Source organism: Salmo trutta, chromosome 37 (assembly GCF_901001165.1).
Source record: "Salmo trutta chromosome 37, fSalTru1.1, whole genome shotgun sequence".
NCBI lineage: Eukaryota > Metazoa > Chordata > Actinopteri > Salmoniformes > Salmonidae > Salmo > Salmo trutta.
In genome coordinates this window covers 7,095,966-7,119,971 of record NC_042993.1, presented here as the reverse complement: position 1 = coordinate 7,119,971, position 24,006 = coordinate 7,095,966, and the positions used below count along the sequence as shown (strand labels likewise).

The 24,006-nt window shown below is 45.6% G+C and overlaps 1 protein-coding gene across 1 annotated transcript in view; it reads right to left on the bottom strand.

Moving 5' to 3' along the window:
- Nucleotides 1-417: 417 nt before the first annotated feature.
- LOC115176358 (histone-lysine N-methyltransferase SETDB1-B) overlaps nucleotides 418-24,006 on the bottom strand; it is a 30,064-nt gene continuing 6,475 nt past the window's right edge. The window contains exons 7-25 of the mRNA XM_029736293.1: nucleotides 21,272-21,476; nucleotides 20,414-20,487; nucleotides 20,048-20,238; nucleotides 19,671-19,800; nucleotides 19,147-19,300; nucleotides 18,886-19,029; nucleotides 18,359-18,689; nucleotides 17,967-18,228; nucleotides 16,687-16,777; nucleotides 16,401-16,517; nucleotides 16,143-16,312; nucleotides 5,319-5,576; nucleotides 5,001-5,162; nucleotides 2,734-2,906; nucleotides 2,489-2,508; nucleotides 2,196-2,320; nucleotides 1,579-1,832; nucleotides 886-974; nucleotides 418-680 (exon numbers count right to left, since the gene is read on the bottom strand). Of these exons, the coding sequence (XP_029592153.1) occupies nucleotides 563-680; nucleotides 886-974; nucleotides 1,579-1,832; nucleotides 2,196-2,320; nucleotides 2,489-2,508; nucleotides 2,734-2,906; nucleotides 5,001-5,162; nucleotides 5,319-5,576; nucleotides 16,143-16,312; nucleotides 16,401-16,517; nucleotides 16,687-16,777; nucleotides 17,967-18,228; nucleotides 18,359-18,689; nucleotides 18,886-19,029; nucleotides 19,147-19,300; nucleotides 19,671-19,800; nucleotides 20,048-20,238; nucleotides 20,414-20,487; nucleotides 21,272-21,476 (3,068 nt within the window). The 3' untranslated portion in view covers nucleotides 418-562. The remainder of the gene's footprint in view (nucleotides 681-885; nucleotides 975-1,578; nucleotides 1,833-2,195; nucleotides 2,321-2,488; nucleotides 2,509-2,733; nucleotides 2,907-5,000; nucleotides 5,163-5,318; nucleotides 5,577-16,142; nucleotides 16,313-16,400; nucleotides 16,518-16,686; nucleotides 16,778-17,966; nucleotides 18,229-18,358; nucleotides 18,690-18,885; nucleotides 19,030-19,146; nucleotides 19,301-19,670; nucleotides 19,801-20,047; nucleotides 20,239-20,413; nucleotides 20,488-21,271; nucleotides 21,477-24,006) is intronic.

Genomic DNA, 24,006 nt, shown 5'->3' with positions numbered 1-24,006 from the left:
GTCAAATACAACTGGGCATACAGACAAAACAGTAAAGAATTACAATACATCAGCAATAATCAGCCAAACAATTCAGAAAAAAAGAGAGGGTGAGGAACAAAAGAGAAACGTGGACAGAGACTCGTTGGTGCAGGTGTCCCATCTTCTCTAATGACACAGTAAGGGAGGTTAGCATAGTGTGTCCTTACAGCAGGCTTCTTCTACACTCAGAGGAGACGGAGTTAGAGGTCTCTTCCAGCAGAACTCCCTCTGCACTCCGAGATAAGATGAAGAAATCGAGGGATGAGATGGAGGTATAGAGGGATGAGATGGAGGTATAGAGGGATGAGATGGAGGTATAGAGGGACGAGATGGAGGTATAGAGGGACGAGATGGAGGTATAGAGGGATGAGATGGAGGTATAGAGGGATGAGATGGAGGTATAGAGGGATGAGATGGAGGTATAGAGGGATGAGATGGAGGTATAGAGGGATGAGATGGAGGTATAGAGGGATGAGATGGAGGTATAGAGGGATGAGATGGAGGTATAGAGGGATGAGATGGAGGTATAGAGGGTGGTCTCTTATAGCAGTCTGCCTCTGCACTCTGTTGAGCCACAGCAGCACAGTAGCTCCTTTCCCTCCACACTGCCAACCTCGTAGTTATAGTCCCACGTTAACTCTGTCCCCGCCCGGATACGCCTGCACGCACACACACACACACACACACACACACACACACACACACACACACACACACACACACGTTAGTGGATGACTCAGTGGTCAACGGGCAACATTCACAAGTGCTCAGCACAAAACCACGTTTCAAATAATACATGTTTCTTTATCAGAGTAACAGGGTTCTACCAAGTCTATGTAACCATGTCTAATACAGAACACTCACTTGCTGGCGAAGAAGGCTACCCAGGGGAAACGCAGATCATGTGTATCTACAAACACATTCTGGACAAACAGGTTAGCACTGCAGCTATGCTGTAAGGGGGAGAGATGAGAGGAGAGAGAGCTTCATTTCCTTTGTCAAAATGGATATTGTCTCCACTGCAAAGTGGCGTGTTGTGTGCCGATGAAGCCTGCCTTCTGTTGCTGTTTGATGCCAGCGTTCAAATCAACTGGGAACTCTCTGACTACAGTGAGTTGAAGATAAATGGGAACTGGAGAAAAAACTAGCTAGCTCCAACTCTGAAAAATTGTTTTGAACGGTCATCTAACTCGGAATTCCAACTCGGGTCTCTTTCTAGAGCTCCGACTTTCCAACCTGAAGTTCACGGACGTCATGATTTGACCTCGAATTTTTACGAGTTCCCAGGTGTCTTGAAAGCAGCACAAGATGCTGCAGCAGCAGCTCTTCCGCTGTCTGGCAGATTTTCCACTAAAAGGCTCTGTATCTGTATGCTGTACGCGTGTGATAAATAAGATACATTACTAATATACTGTACACACAAGCCAATTTCATTCCACTAAATTATGCAAATGTACCTATTTTATTTAAGGGCTTTTTTATGCATTTATTTTTAAAATCGGACAAAAGCCAGCTATTATCGGCTAATTGAAGGTGACACACACATATTACACTCACGTTGAGGTAGCGTCCCAGGTTGCCCTCCAGCTTGGCGTCGATGATGTAGCAGGACTCCTCGCCATCGAAGAACAGCCGTGTGTTTTTAGGTCCACTGTCTCCCCCGTCCCCACCCTTACCCTGTGCCCCTCCGTGCCCCCCCGGGCCTCCCCCTGGCCCTATCCCAGCCCCTCCAGTCTTCACCATCAGGCCATGGGAGTTCTTCAGAGCAATGCCTCGTGTGGACTTCACAGCCACCTGCCTCTTCACCGCACCTGAGACAGGAGGCAAGCAGAGGGAGGAGAGGAGGATGAAGGGGAGAAGAGAAAGGGTCAATTCAGGGAGAAGCACCACATGAACAGGTCTGGCAATACCTGATAAAGCAGAGAGGTCTATGAACCCACAGCCCCAACTTCCGTCTCTCCTCACCTTGCATGTGTTTTCCCCTCCCCCCATTCTTCTTCCCCCCTGCCCCCTCAACCCCTACCTGTCCCCCTTCTCCCATTCTTCCTCCCCCCTCCAATTTCCTCCTAAACCGGTGCATGTTTTCCTCCGCCTTCCCTTCTCCCCGTGTGCATTTCCCTTCTACCTTCCTCTTCTCCCCCATCCTCTCCTCTCCCTACCTCCCCCATCTTCACCCTGTGTGCGTTTCTCTCTCTCCTTGTTGTCATCAGATCCAGAGCTGATGGTCTGGACGTCATCACTGTCCGACAGCGTCATCACATCCTGTCTCTTCCCTCCCTCCGTCTTCACTGATTGTTGACTGCAGAGGGCGCAAAAACACACACTTACAGACTCACTCAACGTTATCGAATGTTATTCATATGGCACATTTTACCAAGTACATTTGATATTGTGCAACACAGGCCTAAAAGGGCCAAGCCAGAGTTAAATAGGTTGAAATTCCATTTCATAATCATTCATTATGTACCTTTTCTGGTCCCCGGGCTCCTGGAACAGAGAACACAGGAGAAGGTGTATCAATATCCAACCAGAGCACCGGAACACAAATCACTAATTAATAAACACGAGAAGGAATCAATCATTACATGAGAGGGTGTCCAATCAGAACACCAGGAGATGAAAGCAAGAGATCGAGGCTGATCGAATTATCCTAATATATGTAATAGGATCTACACAAAATAGCTGAGATAGATATGGACTACCCCCCCTTACCTTCTTCTCTATCTTCAGTCCCTCCATCTTAACGGTGGCCTGGGAGGTAGAGGGTTGGTTGGTGAGCCAGGACGCTACTTTACTCTTCCCACTCTCCTCTGGCATGGGGGGCGGCTTCCTGTCCTCCTTTCCCCCCACTGACACACTCATCCCATCCTTACTGTCCTGGCTCCCTGGATGGGGGGGGACAGATCAAATAAATATAATTTTACATCACGCTGCTACATGTAAAAATGTTCAATGCAGCTGTTTTTCTCAATATCAAATATATCTGGATACCAATTAAGTATCTTACTGTGATTGTTTTCAATTAAAATAGTAAAAAAATGTATAAAGGTTTCTAGAAAATTGAAATTTCTCAAGCATGAATCTTGCTAGGACTGTCTGGGAGTATTTGTGTATTTATTAAGGATCCCCAGTTGATCCTGGCAAGTGGGCAGGGGGAAACAGATAACTAGCTGTTATTGGAGAACACTTTCTTATTAACTAATTTACCACCTGGTGATGTCATCAAAACTACATCCCACCACAACAGGAGTGACATTTCAGGCGGTCTTTTCAAATAGCTCTTACACCAACCTCAGTGTGGAAAAAAAGTATTTGATCCCCTGCTGATTTTGTACGTTTGCCCACTGAAAAAGAAATGATCAGTCTATAATTTTAATGGTAGGTTTATTTGAACAGTGAGACAGAATAACAAGAAAAATCCAGAAAAATGCATGTCAAAAATGTTATATAAATTGATTTGCATTTTAATGAGGGAAATAAGTATTTGACCCCCTCTCAATCAGAAAGATTTCTGGCTCCCAGGTGTCTTTTATACAGGTAACGAGCTGAGATTAGGAGCACACTCTTAAAGGGAGTGCTCCTAATCTCAGTTTGTTACCTGTATGAAAGACACCTGTCCACAGAAGCAATCAATCAATCAGATTCCAAACTCTCCACCATGGCCAAGACCAAAGAGCTCTCCAAGGATGACAGGGACAAGATTGTAGACCTACACAAGGCTGGAATGGGCTACAAGACCATCGCCAAGCAGCTTGGTGAGAAGGTGACAACAGTTGGTGCGATTATTCGCAAATGGAAGAAACACAAAAGAACTGTCAATCTCCCTCGGCCTGGGGCTCCATGCAAGATCTCACCTCGTGGCGTTGCAATGATCATAAGAACGGTGAGGAATCAGCCCAGAACAACACGGGAGAATCTTGTCAATGATCTCAAGGCAGCTGGGACCATAGTCACCAAGAAAACAATTGGTAACACACTACGCCGTGAAGGACTGAAATCCTGCAGCGCCCGCACCGTCCCCCTGCTCAAGAAAGCACATATACATGCCCGTCTGAAGTTTGCCAATGAACATCTGAATGATTCAGAGGACAACTGGGTGAAAGTGTTGTGGTCAGATAAGACCAAAATGGAGCTCTTTGGTATCAACTCAACTCGCCATGTTTGGAGGAGGAGGAATGCTGCCTATGACCCCAAGAACACCATCCCCACCGTCAAACATGGAGGTGGAAACATTATGCTTTGTGGATGTTTTTCTGCTAAGGGGACAGGACAACTTCACCGCATCAAAGGGACGATAGACGGGGCCATGTACCGTCAAATCTTGGGTGAGAACCTCCATTCCTCAGCCAGGGCATTGAAAATGGGTCGTGGATGGGTATTCCAGCATGACAATGACCCAAAACACACGGCCAAGGCAACAAAGGAGTGGCTCAAGAAGAAGCACATTAAGGTCCTGGAGTGGCCTAGCCAGTCTCCAGACCTTAATCCCATAGAAAATCTTTGGAGGGAGCTGAAGGTTCGAGATGCCAAACGTCAGCCTCGAAACCTTAATGACTTGGAGAAGATCTGCAAAGAGGAGTGGGACAAAATCCCTCCTGAGATGTGTGCAAACCTGGTGGCCAACTACAAGAAACGTTTTGTAGGGTTTTGCCACCAAGTACTAAGTCATGTTTTGCAGAGGGGTTAAATACTTATTTCCCTCATTAAAATGCAAATCAATTTATAACATTTTTGACATGCGTTTTTCTGGATTTTTTGTTGTTGTTATTCTGTCTCTCACTGTTCAAATAAACTTACCATTAAAATTATAGACTGATCATTTCTTTGTTAGTGGGCAAACGTACAAAATCAGCAAGGGATCAAATACTTTTTTCCCTCACTGTATAGATATCACATATTTGACTGCACTGGGCCTTTAAAATAACTTCCTACTGCAGTCCCAGCGTTACAACTGAGGGTTCGGTTAAGTGCACACACACCTTCCTTGACGCCCTTGGCCTGGCGTCGGGTGGTGTAGCTCCTCCACACAGAGCTGGAGCTGTAGTAGGGGTCCTTCACAAACGTGTCGTCTGAACTTTTGTCGTTGTTCGACTCTTCATCACTATCCCCATCCTTAGAGGAGTCGCCACCAGCACCCCGCGCTGATGGAGAGAAGGAAGTCGTAAAACAGCAAAAGGTGTAATTTCAGACTATGTGAGTCCTAAATGGCACCATAATCCCTATATAGTGCACTACCTTGGCTCTGGTCAAAAGTAAAAGCCAGACTCTTTCTAGACTACTAAATTGTGACCCCTCACCTTTGCCAGCGGGGTTGGCAGCATGGGTTCTCTGGGGGGGTTTGGGAAGGGTCTTGTTCTGCAAAGCCATGGAGGACGAGGGAGGGTTCTTCAGCCTGGACATGTCCACCCCGCTCCCGTCACTGTCTGAACAGTGGGCCTCACTCTCATACCCTTCCTTGAAGTTCTCCACACTCTCTATGTGGTCCAGGTTAGCAAAGTACTCATCACCCATCTCCAGACCCTCCTTGTCCGCAAAGTCATCTGTCAGAATCTTACCTGGGAGAGAGGGAGAAGAAAGTGAGAGAGAAGAGAGGGAGGGAGGAGAGAGAGAGAGAGAGAGAGAGAAAGAAGAGGGAGGGAGGGAGCGAGGGAGGGAGGGGAGGGGAGATAAAAACAACACTAGGCACTATGGAACACAAAGGTTTTACTATCTCATCCTGGAATATACAAGGTCTGAGGTCATCTGCCTTTGGTCTAAAGAACAGGAACCCAGACTACAAATAATGTGGAAATACAGACATTGTGTTCTTCAAGAAAAATGGTATAGAGGAGACAAACCCGCTGGTTGACCTCTAGGTTACAGAGAGCTGGTAGTCCCATCCACTGAACTACCAGGTGTGAAACAGGAAAGACACTCAGGGGAACGCTAACTTGGTATGTTTCTGTCGGCATCGCGCTGACAGAAACAAGCATCTCTCTGGTAAGAAGGGCGGGGGTGTATGCCTTATGATTAACGAGACGTGGTGTGATCATAACAACATACAGGAACTCAAGTCATTTTGTATTATTATTTGACCATGCTGGTCATTTATGAACATTTTAACATCTTGACCATGTTCTGTTATAATATCCACCCGGCACAGCCAGAAGAGGACTGGCCACCCCTCATAGCCTGGTTCCTCTCTAGGTTTCTTCCTAGGTTTTTGGCCTTTCTAGGGAGTTTTTCCTAGGGAGTTTTTCCTAGCCACCGTGCTTCTTTCACATGCATTGCTTGCTGTTTGGGGTTTTAGGCTGGGTTTCTGTACAGCACTTTGAGATTTCAGCTGATATACGAAGGGCTATATAAATACATTTGATTTTGATTTGATTTGTTCACCTGACTTAGAATTCCTCACAATCAAATGCCGACCGCATTATCTACCAAGAGAATTCTCTTCAATTATAATCACAGCCGTGTATATCCCCCCCAAGCAGACACATCGACGGCCCTGAAAGAACTTCATTGGACTCTATGTAAACTGGAAACCACATATCCTGAGGCTGCATTTATTGTAGCCGGGGATTTTAACAAGGCTAATCTGAAAACAAGGCTCCCTAAATTCTATCAGCATATCGGTTGTGCTACCAGGGCGGGCAAAATCCTAGACCACTGTTATTCTAACTTCCGCGACGCATATAAGGCCCTCCCCCGCCCTCCCTTTGGAAAAGCTGACCACGACTCCATTTTGTTGCTCCCAGCCTATAGACAGAACCTAAAACGGGAAGCTCCCGCCCTCAGGTCTGTTCAACGCTGGTCCGACCAATCGGATTCCACGCTTCAAGATTGCTTCGATCTCGTGGACTGGGATATGTTCCGCATTGCTGCGAACAACAACATTGACGAATACGCTGACTCGGTGTGCGAGTTCATTAACAAGTGCATCGGTGATGTTCTACCCACAGCGTCTATTAAAACATTCCCCAACCAGAAACCGTGGATTGATGGCAGCATTCGCGCAAAACTGAACGCGCGAACCACTGCTTTTAATCAGGGCAAAGTGACCGGAAACATGACCGAATACAAACAGTGTAGCTATTCCCTCCGCAAGGCAAACAAGCTACGCTTCAGTACAGAGACAAAGTGGAGTCTCAGTTCAACGGCTCAGACATGAGAAGTATGTGGCAGGGTCTACAGTCAATCACGCACTACAAAAGAAAAACCAGCCCCGTCGCGGATCACGATGTCTTGCTCCCAGACAGACTAAACAAGTTTTTTGCTCGCTTTGAGGACAATACAGTGCCACTAACACGGCCCGCTACCAAAACCTGCGCGCTCTCCTTCACTGCAGCCAACGTGAGTAAAACACTTAAACGTGTTAACCCTCGCAAGGCTGCAGGCCCAGACGGCATCCCCGGCCACGTCCTCAGAGCATGCGCAGACCAGCTGGCTGGTGTGTTTACAGACATATTCAATCAATCCTTATCCCAGTCTGTTGTCCCCACATGCTTCAAGAGGGCCACCATTGTTCCTGTTCCCAAGAAAGCTAAGGTAACTGAGCTAAATGACTACCGCACTCACTTCCGTCATCATGAAGTGCTTTGAGAGACTAGTCAAGGATCATATCACCTCCACCCTACCTGACACCCTAGACCCACTCCAATTTGCTTACCGACCTAATAGGTCCACAGACGACGCAATCGCACTGCCCTAACCCATCAGGACAAGAGGAATACCTATGTAAGAATGCTGTTCATCGATTACAGCTCAGCATTTAACACCATAGTACCCTCCAAACTCGTCATTAAGCTTGAGACCCTGGGTCTCGACCGCGCCCTGTGCAACTGGGTCCTGGACTTCCTGATGGGCCGCCCCCAGGTGGTGAGGGTAGGTAACAACATCTCCCCCCCGCTGATCCTCAACACTGGGGCCCCACAAGGGTGCGTTCTCAGCCCCCTCCTGTACTCCCTGTTCACCCACGACTGCATGGCCATGCACGCATCCGACTCAATCATCGAGTTTGCAGACAACACAACAGTAGTAGGCTTGATTACCAACAACGACGAGACGGCCTACAGGGAGGAGGTGAGGGCCCTCGGAGTGTGGTGTCAGGAAAATAACCTCTCACTCAATGTCAACAAAACAAAAGAGATGATCGTGGACTTCAGGAAACAGCAGAGGGAGCAGCCCCCTATCTACATTGACGGGACAGTAGTGGAGAGGGTGGAGAGTTTTAAGTTCCTCGGCGTACACATCACGGACAAAGTGAAATGGTCCACCCACACAGACAGTGTGGTGAAGAAGGCGCAGCAGCGCCTCTTCAACCTCAGGAGGCTGAAGAAATTCGGCTTGTCACCAAAAACACTCAAACTTTTACAGATGCATAATCGAGAGCATCCTGTCGAGCTGTATCACCGCCTGGTACGGCAGCTGCTCCGCCCATAACCGGAAGGCTCTCCAGAGGGTAGTGAGGTCTGCACAACGCATCACCGGGGACAAACTACCTGCCCTCTAGGACACCTACACCACCCGATGTCACAGGAAGGCCAAAAAGATCATCAAGGACAACAACCACCCGAGCCACTGCCTGTTCACCCCGCTAACATCCAGAAGGCGAGGTCAGTACAGGTGCATCAAAGCTGGGACGGAGAGACTGAAAAACAGCTTCTATCTCATGGCCATCAGACCGTTAAACAGCCATCACTAACATTGAGTGGCTGCTGCCAACATACTGACTCAAATCTCTTGCCACTTTAATAATGGGAAAATTGATGTAATCAATTTATCACTTGCCACTTTATATTAGATAATGTTTACATAACCTACATTATTCATCTCATATGTATATACTGTACGCTATACCATCTACTGCATCTTGATGTATTAGATGTATCACTAGCCACTTTAAACAATGCCACTTTATATAATGTTTTCATAACCTACATTACTCATTTCATATGTATATACTGTACGCTATACCATCTACTGCATCTTGATGTATTAGATGTATCACTAGCCACTTTAAACAATGCCACTTTATATAATGTTTTCATAACCTACATTACTCATTTCATATGTATATACTGTACTCTATACCATCTACTGCATCTTGCCATCCTGATGTAATGTATCACTAGCCACCTTAAACAATGCCACTTTATATAATGTTTTCATAACCTACAATACTCATCTCATATGGGTATACTGTACTCTATACCATCTATGACATCTTGCCTATGCCGTTCGGCCATCACTCATTTATATATTTTTATGTACATATTCGTATTCATTCCTTTACAGTTGTGTGTACAAGGTAGATTACTTGTTAGATATTACTGCATGGTCGGAACTACAAGCACAAGCATTTCGCTACACTTGCATTAACACCTGCTAACCATGTGTATGTGACAAATAAATTTGATTTGATTTGACTAGCTAACGCACTCTATTAAATTAGTTAAAAGAGGAACAATTTACACCTGGCCAGAAATTAATAAGGACATTATCCCAACAGAGAAAAATGTCCTCATGTGTGCTACCTATATCCCCCAAATAGAATCCTCATACTTTAACGATGAAAGCTTCTCCATCCTAGAGAGGGAGATCAACCATTTACAGGCCCAGGGACATGTATTGTTACCTAAATGCCAGAACTGGACAGGAACCTGACACTCTCAGCACACATGGGGACAAACACCTACCTGGAGGTGACAGTATTCCCTCCCAAATATGCCCCCCTAGGCAACTATGACAAAACAACCAACAAAAATGGGTCACAACTCTGCAGCTCTGTCGCATGCTGGGTCTGTACATAGTCAATGGTAGGCTTCAAGGAGACTCCTATGGTAGATACACCTACAGCTCATCCCTTGGCAGTAGTACTGTAGACTACTTTATCACGGACCACAACCCAGAGTCTCTCAGAGCGTTCTAGAGGTCGACCGATTAATCGGAATGGCCTATTAATTAGGGCTAATTTCAAGTTTTCATACCAACGGTAATTGGTATTTTTGGACACCGATTTGCAGAATTAAATAAATTATACACCTTTACTTAACTAGGCAAGTCAGTTAAGAACACATCCTTAATTTCAATGACAGCCTAGGAACGGTGGGTTAACTGCCTTGTTCAGGGGCAGAATGACAGATTTTTACCTTGTCAGCTCGGGGATTCGTTTTTGCAACCTTCCGGTTACTAGTCCAACGCTCTAACCGCCTGCCTTACATTGCACTCCACGAGGAGCCTGCGTGGCAGGCTGACTACCTGTTACGCGAGGGCAGCAAGAAGCCAAGGTAAGTTGCTAGCTAGCATTAAACTTATCTTATAAAAAACAATCAATCTTAACATAATCACTAGTTAACTACACATGGTTGATGATATTACTAGTTTATCTAGCGTGTCCTGCGTTGCATATAATCGATGCGGTGCCTGTTAATTTATCATCGAATAACAGCCTACTTCGACAAACGGGTGATGATTTAACAAGCGCATTTGAGTAAAAAAGCACTATCGTTGCACCAATGTACCTAACCATAAACATCAATGCCTTTCTTTAAAATCAATACACAAGAATATATTTTTAAACCTGCATATTTAGTTAATATTGCCTGCTAACATGAATTTCTTATAACTAGGGAAATTGTGTCACTTCTCTTGCGTTCCGTGCAAGCAGTCAGAGTATATGCAGCAGTTTGGGCCGCCTGGCTCATTGCGAACTGTGTGAAGTCCATTTATTCCTAACAAAGGCCGTAATTAATTATGACATAACATTGAAGGTTGTACAATGTAACAGCAATATTTAGACTTAGGGATGCCATCCGTTAGATAAAATACGGAACGGTTCCGTATTTCACTGAAAGAATAAACGTTTTGTTTTCGAAATGATAGTTTCCGGATTCTACCATTTTAATGACCAAAGGCTCGTATTTCTGTGTGTTATTATGTTATAATTAAGTCTATGATTTGATAGAGCAGTCTGACTGAGCGGTGGTAGGCACCAGCAGGCTCGTAAGCATTCATTCAAACAGCACTTTCGTGCATTTTGCCAGCAGCTCTTCGCAATGCTTCAAGCATTGTGCTGTTTATGACTTCAAGCCTATCAACTCCCGAGATTAGGCTGGTGTAACCGATGTGAAATGGCTAGCTAGTTAATGAGGTGCGGGCTAATAGCATTTCAAACGTCACACGCTCTGAGACTTGGAGTCGTTGTTTCCCTTGCTCTGCATGGGTAACGCTACTTCAAGGGTGGCTGTTGTCGATGTGTTCCTGGTTCGAACCCAGATAGGAGCGAGGAGAGGGACGGAAGCTATACTGTTACACTGGCAATACTAAAGTGCCTATAAGAACATCCAATAGTCAAAGGTATATGAAATACAAATCATATAGAGAGATATAGTCCTATAATAACTACAACCTAAAACTTCTTACCTGGGAATATTGAAGACTCATGTTAAAAGGAACCATCAGCTTTCATATGTTCTCATGTTCTGAGCAAGGAACTTAAACGTTAGCTTTTTTACATGGCACATATTGCACTTTTACTTTCTTCAACACTGTGTTTGCATTATTTAAACCAAATTGAACATGTTTCATTATTTATTTAAGGCTAAATTGATTTTATTGATGTATTATATTACGTTAAAATAAGTGTTCATTCAGTATTGTTGTAATTGTCATTATTACAAATAAAATACAAATTTAAAATAAATGTAAAAAACGATTTAAAGTTTTTTTTAAATAAAATTATATATATATAAATAAATAAATAATCGGTATCGGCTTTTTTTTGGTCCTCCAATAATCGGTATCGGTGTTGAAAAATCATAGTCGGTCGACCTCTAGAGCGTTCACAGTCAGTCATTGACACCCCTAACAGATCACAGCAAAATCACAGTCTACTTGAAATGAGCAATACTCAATGAGGCATCAAAGCCAAAGGAACTGCACAATATTACGAAATGCTATAGAAAAGGGTAGTGTAGAAACCTACCAAACAACAACAAATTCAATCTCTTTTAGACAACTTCCTGGACAAAACATTTAACTAACAGTAGAAAGCCGAAACAGTATATTCAACCTTTCAGCTTCCCTATGAAATCTAAAAATCTCAAGCAGACAACCAAAGAAAGTTCAAAGCAATGACAAAAACCTAAGAAAGAAATTGAGAAACCTATCCAACCAAAAATATAGAGCCATAGAAAACCTGAGTCTACGCCTTCACTACGGCGAATCACTAAAACAATACAAAAAAAGGAACAGCACGTCAGAAATCAGATCAATGTAAATGAAGAATTCATAGAATCTAACCACTTCTGGGAAAATTGGAACACAATAAAAACAAACACCACAAAGCATAATCCAATCTTATTGGCCCTATAACAAAGAACAAACAGCAAAAACATATACATGATCAATCACAAATCTTAGAATCAGCTATTAAAGACTACCAGAACCCACTGGATTCTCCAATTACATTGAATTAATAACTACAGGACAAAATACAAACCCTCCAACCCAAAAAGGCCTGTGGTGTTGATGTTATCCTCAATTAAATTATAAAATATACAGACCACGAATTCCAATTGGCTATAATTATACTCTTTAACATCATCCACAGCTCTGGCATCTTCCCCAATATTTGGAACCAAGGACTCATTACCCCAATACACAAAAGTGGAGACAAATTTGACCCCAATAATTATCGTGGGATTCGCGTCAACAGCAACCTTGGGAAAATCCACGGCAATATCATTGACAGCAGACTCGTACATTTCCTCAATGAAAACAATGTACTGAGCAAACGTCAAATAGGCTTTTTACCAAATTACTGTGCGACAGACCACGTATTCACCCTGCACACCCTAACCAAAACTCATGCTTTGTTGATTTCAAAAAAGCTTTTGACTCAATTTGGCATGAGGATCTGCTATACAAATTGATGGAAGTGTTGGGGGAAAAAAACATACATTATAAAATCCATTTACACAAACAGGTGTGCAGTTAATATTGTCAAAAACACACACACACATTTCTTTCCACAGGGCCGTGGGGTGAGACAGGGATGCAGCTTGAGCCCCACCCTCTTCAACATATATATCAACGAATTGGTGAGGGCAGTCTGCAGCACCCGGCCTTACCCTACTAGAATCTGACCTGGGCCCTGACAGTAAATCTCAGTAATACAAAAATGTTGTTCCAAAAAAGGTCCAGATGCCAGGACCACAAAGACAAATTCCACCTAGACACCGTAGCTCTAGCACACAAAAAAACTATACATACCTCTGCCTAAACATCAGCACCACAGGTAACTTCCACAAAGCTGTTAACAAATAGAGACAAGGCAAGAAGGGCCTTCAACGGCATCAAAAGGAACATAAAATTTGACATCCCAATTAGGACCTGTCTAAAAATACTTGAATCAGTTATAGAACCCATTGATTGCCCTTTATGGTTGTGAGGTCTGCGGTCCGCTCACAAACCAAGAATTCACAAAATGGGACAAACACCAAATTGAGACTCATCCAAATAATGCATGCAGAAGCGAAATTATGACGATACCCGCTAATGATCAAAATCCAGAAAAGAGCCATTAAATTCTACAACCAGCTAAAAGGTAGCGATTCCCAAACCTTCCATAACAAAGCAATCACTTACAGGGAGATTAACTTAGACAAGAGTCCCCTAAGAAAGCTGGTCTTCGGGCTCTGTTCACAAACCCCCAGGACAACACAATTAGACCCAACCAAATCATGAGAAAACAAAAAGATAATTATTTCCAATGTGTCAAGTAATTAACAAAACTGAGCAAACAAATGCTATTTGGTCCTAAACAGAGAGTACACAGTGGCAGAATACCTGATCACTGTTACTGACCCAAACTTAAGGAAAGCTTTGACTATGTACAGACAGTGAGCATAGCCTTGTTATTGAGAGAGGGCGCCAAAGGCAGACTTTGCTCTCAAGAGAAGACAGGCTATGTGCGCACTGCCCACAAAATGATGTTGAAACTGAGCTGCACTTCCTAACCTCCTGCCAAATGTATGAGCATATTACAGACACATGTTTCCCTCAGATTACACAGACCCACAAAGTATTTGAAAACAAATCAAATGTAGATAAACTCCTGTATTTATTAGGTGAAATACCACGGTGAGACATCACAGCAGCAATATTTGTAACCTGTTGCCACAAGAAAAGGGCATCCAGTGAAAAACAAACATCATTGTAAATACAACCCAAATTTACGTTATACAGTTATAACACTGTATATAGCCATAATATGATATTTCAAATGTCTCTAATCCTTTGAAACTGTAATGTTTACTGTTCATTTTTGATAGTTTATTTTACTTTTGTTTATTATCTATTTCACTTGCTTTGGCAATGTAAACATGTTTCCCATGTCATTAAAGCCCTGAATTGAATTGAGATGTGAGGGGAGGAGAAAGAGAGAGAATAGAAGTGAAGTAAAGGAAATAGGGCAAGACTTTCTACGTTATTATTCATTCTGCATTCATCTGTAGGCATTTAACCTGTTGGGGCTAGGGGGCAGTATTTGCACGGCCGGATAACAAACGTACCCGATTTAAACTGGTTACTACTCTTGCCCAGAAACGAGAATATGCATATAATTGGTAGATTTGGATAGAAAACACTCTAAAGTTTCTAAAACTGTTTGAATGGTGTCTGTGAGTATAACAGAACTCATATGGCAGGCCAAAACCTGAGAAGATTCCATACAGGAAGTGCCCTGTCTGACAATTTATTGTCCTTCTGTAGCCTCTCTATCGAAAATACAGCATCAGTGCTGTAACGTGACATTTTCTAAGGCTTCCATCGGCTCTCAGAAGGCGCCAGAAAGTGTAATGAGATGTCTGCAGTCTCTGGGCTAAGTACAGCAGCTCTGTTTGTTACTGGTCAGGCTGAGGACAGTGACACTGGAGATGCGTGTTCATGAGAATTCTCCATGTTTTTCTTTCAGCCTTTGAATGAATACAACGTCGCCCGGTTGGAATATTATCGCTATTTTACGCAAAAAAAAAATAATCGCATAAAAATGTATTTTAAACAGCATTTGACATGCTTCGGAACACGGTAATGGAATATTATGACATTTTTTTGTCACGAAATGCGCTCGCGCGTCACCCTTCGGATAGTTACCTGAACGCATGAACAAAGCGGCGGTATTTGGATAGAACTATGGATTATTTGGAACCAAAACATAATTTGTTGTTGAAGTAGAAATCCTGGGAGTGCATTCCGACGAAGAACAGCAAAGGTAATCCAATTTTTCTTATAGTAAATCTGAGTTTGGTGAGGGCCAAACTTGGTGGGTGTCAAATTAGCTAGCCGTGATGGCTGGGCTATCTACTCAGAATATTGCAAAATGTGCTTTCACCGAAAAGCTATTTTAAAATCTGACACCGCGATTGCATAAAGGAGTTCTGTATCTATAATTCTTAAAATAATTGTTATGTATTTTGTGAACGTTAATCGTGAGTAATTTAGTAAATTCACCGGAAGTTTGCGGTGGGTATGCTAGTTCTGAACATCACATGCTAATGTAAAAAGCTGGTTTTTGATATAAATATGAACTTGATTAAACAAAACATGCATGTATTGTATAACATAATGTCCTAGGAGTGTCATCTGATGAAGATCATCAAAGGTTAGTGCTGCATTTAGCTGTGGTTTTGGTTTTTGTTACATATATGCTTGCTTTGAAAATGGCTGTGTGATTATTTTTGGCAGGGTACTCTCCTTACATAATCTAATGTTTTGCTTTCGCTGTAAAGCCTTTTTGAAATCGGACAATGTGGTTAGATTAACGAGAGTCTTGTCTTTAAAATGGTGTAAAATAGTCATATGTTTGAGAAATTGAAGTTATAGCATTTATGAGGTATTTGTATTTCGTGCCACACGATTCCACTGGTTGTTGACTAGGTGGGACGCTTGCCCAGGGAGGTTAAACAATTATATACACTGACAAGGAGCCATGTGCTGTTATGAATGCTTATGACAAGTCTTATTATGCAGTCCACTTCCTACATGTAATGCAATGTGAATACCGGTACATTCTGTTATCCCTGTGTAACGCCTGCTATAACACTGTTCTGTCTCCTCCTCCACACCACCTAGTGACGTACCGGCGTAGATACAGACGAAGGATCCCTTGGCCACGTCGTCCAGACAGCGGATGCCCCAGCCTTTGTTCTGGGTCTTAAAGAGCTGCAGCCTCACCTGCAGACCGTGCTGCACCAGACGGTTAGTACACATCTGACTGCAGCACTTACAACGCTTATTACACTCATAAATCCTGAGAGGGAAGGACGGAGAGGGGGAGAGATTAGTAAGAGGGATGTCTGTGTTTGCGACTGTGTGTGTTGTTTGTGTGCGTCTCTCACCCGGTGGGCAAACACTCCTCCAGTCTCTTTTGTGTGTATCCAGCCGTGTGGTTGATCTGTGCACCAGGGGTACAGGCTGTGGCCTGCAAGGTCAGCTGGTGACACGAACACTTGGACCTGCACAACACACACAATCCCCATTTCAACACTTTCAATTGACTAAACGAGTTAATCCCTGATTTAACAATTGGACAGGTGAAATCTATGTAGTGGAAGCCATGCAGAAGACAGAGCCCAGATGAGGGGGTCACAGGAAGGTCAGAAGGTCAAGAGTCATAGTACTGACTTGTCCCTGCAGCCGTCGGTACAGTCACAGCCCACCAGGAAGTCTGGACTGGTGTTGATGAACACTCCGTCTTCAGGGATACGCTCCTTACCTGGGAACACAGACATCCATCAGTCACTGACGTCTTCAGGAATTCTTCACCATAGAATAAAACTAATCCCACTCATCCCAATGTTCCAGTTTTATGACTTCATCTCAACTGAGTATCAAGTGACTCCCTATTCCAGGTAGCCTAGTGGTTAGAGTGTTGGGCAAGTAACCGAAAGGTTGCTAGATCGAATCCCTGAGCTGACAAGGTAAAACTCTGCCGTTCTGCCCCTGAACAAGGCAGTTAACCCACTGTTCCCCGGGCACTGAAAACGTGGATGTTGATTATAGCAGCCCCCCCGCACCTCTCTGATTCAGAGGGGTTGGGTTAAATCAGCCCCCCGCACCTCTCTGATTCAGAGGGGTTGGGTTAAATCAGCCCCCCGCACCTCTCTGATTCAGAGGGGTTGGGTTAAATCAGCCCCCCGCACCTCTCTGATTCAGAGGGGTTGGGTTAAATCAGCCCCCCCGCACCTCTCTGATTCAGAGGGGTTGGGTTAAATCAGCCCCCCGCACCTCTCTGATTCAGAGGGGTTGGGTTAAATCAGCCCCCCGCACCTCTCTGATTCAGAGGGGTTGGGTTAAATCAGCCCCCCGCACCTCTCTGATTCAGAGGGGTTGGGTTAAATCAGCCCCCCGCACCTCTCTGATTCAGAGGGGTTGGGTTAAATCAGCCCCCCGCACCTCTCTGATTCAGAGGGGTTGGGTTAAATCAGCCCCCCGCACCTCTCTGATTCAGAGTGGTTGGGTTAAATCAGCCCCCCGCACCTCTCTGATTCAGAGGGGTTGGGTTAAATCAGCCCCCCGCACCTCTCTGATTCAGAGGGGTTGGGTTAAATCAGCCCCCCGCACCTCTCTGATTCAGAGGGGTTGGGTTAAATCAGCCCCCCGCACCTCTCTGATTCAGAGGGGTTGGGTTAAATCAGCCCCCCGCACCTCTCTGATTCAGAGGGGTTGGGTTAAATCAGTCCCCCGCACCTCTCTGATTCAGAGGGGTTGGGTTAAAAGCGGACGACACATTTCAGTTGTACAACTGACTAGGAATCCCCCTTTCCTTACGTGTTGTGTAGCTAGTGCTCCCCCATTGGCCCGTACTATACAGGAAGACCTAGTGCTCTGATGGGTAATCGTTTGATTGAGGCCTCTATAGTAACTCAAGGCCTATATACTGATTGAGAAATCCCTCTCCTCACTGTAGGCCACGTCGGGGGGCGGTGTGATGTCGATCTCGTTGACGCAGGACAGGGGAATGTCCTCGCGGCCGTTGGTGATGTCTCGAATGTAGTAGTAAGGCTTCTGGGGCTGGAAGCGCCTGTCGACCAGGACATAGGGGTCCAAGCAGAACATCTCCAGGAAGATGAAGTCACAGCGCGTCTGGAACAGGTAGCGCTGGATCTCCGCCATGCTGCGCAGACACAGCCCACAAGGAGACTTGTAGATCACATGGAACGACATCTAACGGGGGGGTTGGGGAGAGAGAGGGGGGGTGAAAGATAGTTAATACCAAAATCTGTCCCCCTATAATAATCCAAATCATGCTTCCTGAAAGATAAAATACTTCTCAAAGCTCTTTTTCTGTGTTTACCTTGCGGTTGACTCTCCGTCGCCCCGTCATGCGTCTGAACTCGTACAGTAGAGGGGTGAGCAGGGGGTTCCTGCCCCGGTGCATATCTGGTCTGGAGGGCCGGATACGGTTGAGACAAGCAGGCTGGCAGGTGTGAGGCAGGTAGAAGATGCGGTCTGTGGGGGCGCGGTACGAGGTCTCGTGGGGAATCCGGTCGTTACTGATGGTGTATGGGGTCACTGCAGGTGCGGTGGGAGGGGCTTGGGGAGGAGGGGGCAGAGACTGCTGCTGGTGTTGGATAGGCTGTAGTGACGTGAGAGTCTGGATGTTGCCAGTCTGAAGGACATACATTCTGGAGGGGGGGGGGGGGGGGGGGGGGGGGGGTGCGAGAGTGAAGTAGAGCTACGAATAGATTCCTATAAAACTGCATATTTGTGAGTGTGGCTCTTTAGTAAGAGATTATGTTCAATAGCAGTAGGAGAAGGGAACTAATTAATGCAGATTTAATGATTATTTTATGATCATACATTTCCTGTCCCCTCTCTCACCTGGATGAGTTTCCAGGAGAGCCAGTTGAAGGTTGGGGCTGCATGGCTTTAGGGGCGTGGCTATTACTGGCCAATCCAGTGCGAGAGCCTCCTGGCGTGGGAATGTATGGAGAAGTACTCTTCTTAGCCATCTGATACTTAGGACTGTTGGGGGGGGGGGGGGGTCAGGGAGAAAAGGGGTAAATGTAGCAGCGAGAGGGGAGAGAGAATGTCCATTTTCAAGGAATGTCACAAGATTTACACTGTGTGTGTGATACTCACTCTGTTCGTGCAGGCTGATTGAGCTGGGAGGGTGTAGGAGGGATGGAGGAGGGTGGGGAGAGGGGATGGGGGGATTTAGTGGGGGTCCCGCTGGGGGTTGTGGTGTTCCCCCCACTGTGATACTGGACCACGGGGCCCTTGGTCCTCAATGCTCCTACAGAGAGAGAGAAAGTGGTTACCGACATCACAATGAAGTAGAGATTAGAGTTATCCAACAGGTCAAGGTTCATCACAATGAAGTAGAGATTAGAGTTATCCAACAGGTCAAGGTTCATCACAATGAAGTAGAGATTAGAGTTATCCAACAGGTCAAGGTTCATCACAATGAAGTAGAGATTAGAGTTATCCAACAGGTCAAGGTTCATCACAATGAAGTAGAGATTAGAGTTATCCAACAGGTCAAGGTTCCGTCATGTACAGTATAACATGTGGTCCCGCTGGGTTATTAAAGATGGATTGATTGGTTAAGTGATTGGTTTGTTTGTTCATATATTCATTGATTGATTGACTAGAGTGAGTGTTACCCATGCTGGGGCGCGTCCTCTGCTGGCCAGCCATCTTCTTCTCCTGGGTGTTGGCACAGTTGGTCTTCAGGTTGAACATGGGCTCCAGCCTAGTTGAACCACGGTAGATCCACTCACTACGCTTGTCATCCTGAAGGAGAAAAAAACAACCATACAAACAGATTACCACAGAGATCACTTTTCAGTCATTTAATTGCTTTATCTTATCTACCTGATTTTCATATTTTGTTGAGTGTCAAGTCTGCAGAAGTAGTATAAAAACGTGATTCAGAAACTAAACTATCCCTGTTTATAACATATGCTTGCGACCGTCACGTTAAATCAGACTATAAATAAAGTTTGCTGGTAATCAAATCCCAGTGATGATGTCATCATACCAGGAAGAGGATCTTGACGAGGCTGCCGTCCACCTCCTCCACTCTGCTCCTCCACCACGTCCCCTCCCACTCTGTCTTGATGACCTGGCCTGCCTTCAGCAGCACCATGGGCCTGTTGGGGTATGACGTTATATACTCCTCTATGAAGTCTTTACACGATGCATCCTCTATGTCCTCCCATGTACGCTTCACTGGGGGAGAAAATATGATGGGGAGAGGAAGAGGAGAGAAGACAATGGGGGAGAGGCAGAGGGGAGAGAAGATGTGAAGAGGGTAAGCTGAGGTCACATCCCAAAACCAGATTGATAGGAGAAAAGAGAGCATTATGAAAGGAGAGGACATGAAAACAGAAAGGAGGGTTCTGACTTGGTCTGCAGACAGGGTAGAGCTCAGGCAGGGTCACGTAGGAGGCATAACCGTCGTCAAAGAAGATCAGGAACCTGAAACACACAGACAACGGTTCAAACAGCTTCACAACCCTTCACCAAACACACAGAGGGTATCTGAAACAGCTTCACAACCCTTCACCAAACACACAGAGGGTATTTGAAACAGCTTCACAACCCTTCACCAAACACACAGAGGGTATTTGAAACAGCTTCACAACCCTTCACCAAACACACAGAGGGTATCTGAAACAGCTTCACAACCCTTCACCAAACACACAGAGGGTATCTGAAACAGCTTCACAACCCTTCACCAAACACACAGAGGGTATCTGAAACAGCTTCACAACCCTTCACCAAACACACAGAGGATATCTGAAACAGCTTCACAACCCTTCACCAAACACACAGAGGGTATCTGAAACAGCTTCACAACCCTTCACCAAACACACAGAGGGTATTTGAAACAGCTTCACAACCCTTCACCAAACACACAGAGGGTATTTGAAACAGCTTCACAACCCTTCACCAAACACACAGAGGGTATCTGAAACAGCTTCACAACCCTTCACCAAACACACAGAGGGTATCTGAAACAGCTTCACAACCCTTCACCAAACACACAGAGGGTATCTGAAACAGCTTCACAACCCTTCACCAAACACACAGAGGATATCTGAAACAGCTTCACAACCCTTCACCAAACACACAGAGGATATCTGAAACAGCTTCACAACCCTTCACCAAACACACAGAGGGTATCTGAAACAGCTTCACAACCCTTCACCAAACACACAGAGGATATCTGAAACATGCTCACACACACACAGCTTCTCACCTCATGCGGTTCTTGTTGTTGGGCATCTCTGCCACGATGCCAGCGTAGAGCCAGACCTGGTTGCCGTCCTTGTACTTGGCGACCACCCTGGCCCCCACGTATAGCCTCTCCAGGGTGGGGTGATAGTGAAACGCTATGTGGTTTCCAGACAGTAGACTCTTCCCCTTGTTCTCAAACTTCACCTTGTACTTACTGTAACCATTACCTACAAACACACACATTCAATGTCAAACTTCACCTTGTACTTACTGTAACCATTACCTACAAACACACACATTCAATGTCAAACTTCACCTTGTACTTACTGTAACCATTACCTACAAAACACACACATTCAATGTCAAACTTCACCTTGTACTTACTGTAACCATTACCTACAAACACACACATTCAATGTCAAACTTCACCATGTGCATAGGTGTGTGTGTGTGTGTGGAGAGGTGTGTGTGTGTGTGTGGAGAGGTGTGTGTGTGTGTGTGTGTGTGGAGAGGTGTGTGTGTGTGTGTGTGTGTGGAGAGGTGGTGTGTGTGTGTGTGTGTGTGGAGAGGTGTGTGTGTGTGTGTGTGGAGAGGTGTGTGTATGGAGAGGTGTGTGTGTGTGGGGAGAGGTGTGTGTGTGTGTGGAGAGGTGTGTGTGTGTGTGTGTGTGTGGAGAGGTGTGTGTGTGGAGAGGTGTGTGTGTGTGTGTGTGGAGAGCTGTGTGGAGAGGTGTGTGTGTGTGGAGAGGTGTGTGTGTGTGTGTGTGTGTGTGTGGAGAGGTGTGTGTGTGTGTGGAGAGGTGTGTGTGTGTGTGGAGAGGTGTGTGTGTGTGTGGAGAGGTGTGTGTGTGTGTGTGTGTGTGGAGAGGTGTGTGTGTGGAGAGATGTGTGTGTGTGGAGAGGTGTGTGTGTGGAGAGGTGTGTGTGTGTGAGAGGTGTGTGTGTGTGGGTGTGGTGGAGAGGTGTGTGTGTGTGGAGAGGTGTGGTGTGTGGAGAGGTGGTGTGTGTGTGTGTAGAGGTGTGTGTGTGTGTGTGTGCTGTGTGTGTTGTGTGTGTGTGTGTGGGGAGAGGTGTGTGTGTGTGTGGAGAGGTGTGTGTGTGTGGAGAGGTGTGTGTGTGTGGAGAGGTGTGTGTGTGTGGAGAGGTGTGTGTGTGTGTGTGTGTGTGTGTGTGTGTGTGTGGAGAGGTGTGTGTGTGTGTGTGTGGAGAGGTGTGTGTGTGTGTGTGTGGAGAGGTGTGTGTGTGTGTGGAAAGGTGTGTGTGTGAAGAGGTGTGTGTGTGTGTGGAGAGGTGTGTGTGTGGAGAGGGTGTGTGTGTGTGTGTGTGTGTGTGTGGAGAGGTGTGTGTGTGGAGAGGTGTGTGTGTGTGGAGAGGTGTGTGTGTGTGGAGAGGTGTGTGTGTGTGGAAAGGTGTGTGTGTGTGTGTGTGTGTGGAGAGGTGTGTGTGTGGAGAGGTGTGTGTGTGGGGAGAGGTGTGTGTGTGTGGAGAGGTGTGTGTGTGTGTGTGTGTGTGGAGAGGTGTGTGTGTGTGGAGAGGTGTGTGTGGAGAGGTGTGTGTGTGTGTGTAGAGGTGTGTGTGTGTGTGTGTGTGTGGGGAGAGGTGTGTGTGTGTGGAGAGGTGTGTGTGTGTGTGTGTGTGGAGAGGTGTGTGTGTGGAGAGGTGTGTGTGTGTGTGTGTGTGTGTGTGTGTGTGGAGAGGTGTGTGTGTGTGTGTGTGTGTGTGGAGAGGTGTGTGTGTGTGTGGAAAGGTGTGTGTGTGAAGAGGTGTGTGTGTGTGTGTGGAGAGGTGTGTGTGTGGAGAGGTGTGTGTGTGTGTGTGTGTGTGTGTGGAGAGGTGTGTGTGTGTGGAGAGGTGTGTGTGTGCGTGTCTCACCGACAGGGTTGATGGCGATGAGCATTCCGCTGTGCCAGGTCTTGGTGCGCTTCTTTCCCAGAAGACTCATCTCCAGTCTGATTTCATCATCCTTCAGGGAGGGGTTAGGCTGGGTGGGTGTGTTCCTGGGCGTGGCCTGGGACACAAACACCGCTGGCATGGGCACTGGGCCACCTACACAAAATACAAAACGCACGTGACCGTTGTGCAGTATGTACACACAACAAAGACCCCTTGCCATCATGGGCAACACTGAAGAGAGAACGCCACCTAGTGACCCGGAGGTATACATCAATCACAGACATATAGAATTGCACATTGGTGCATTACCTGGCTGTTGTATAGCAAGGCCGGAAGAAGAGTTCTTGTTGACTGTCTGGGCCAGCTTCAACCCCTGCTGGGGAGGACGCTGGAGAGCTGCCGACGCCTCCTTAAACTACCAGACACACAAATTAACACATACATATGGATATTGTTCAAACACAATTAACACATACATATGGATATTGTTCAAACACAATTAACACATACATATGGATATTGTTCAAACACAATTAACACATACATATGGATATTGTTCAAACTTCTTTCTGAATTTTAACTACCACCAGTGTTTGTATGTATGTATGTATGTATGTATGTATGTATGTATGTATGTATGTATGTATGTATGTATGTATGTATGTATGTGGAAGAGAGAAAGACAGGGTGTGAGAGAGAGAGCGAAGGGAGAGCGAGAGAGCGAAGGGAGAGAGAGAGAGACAGCGAAGGGAGAGAGAGCGAAGGGAGAGAGACAGCGAAGGGTGAGACGAGGAGAGCGAATAGAGAGAGACAGCGGAGGGAGAGAGAGAGAGAGAGACAACGGGAGGGGAGAGAGAGAGAAGAG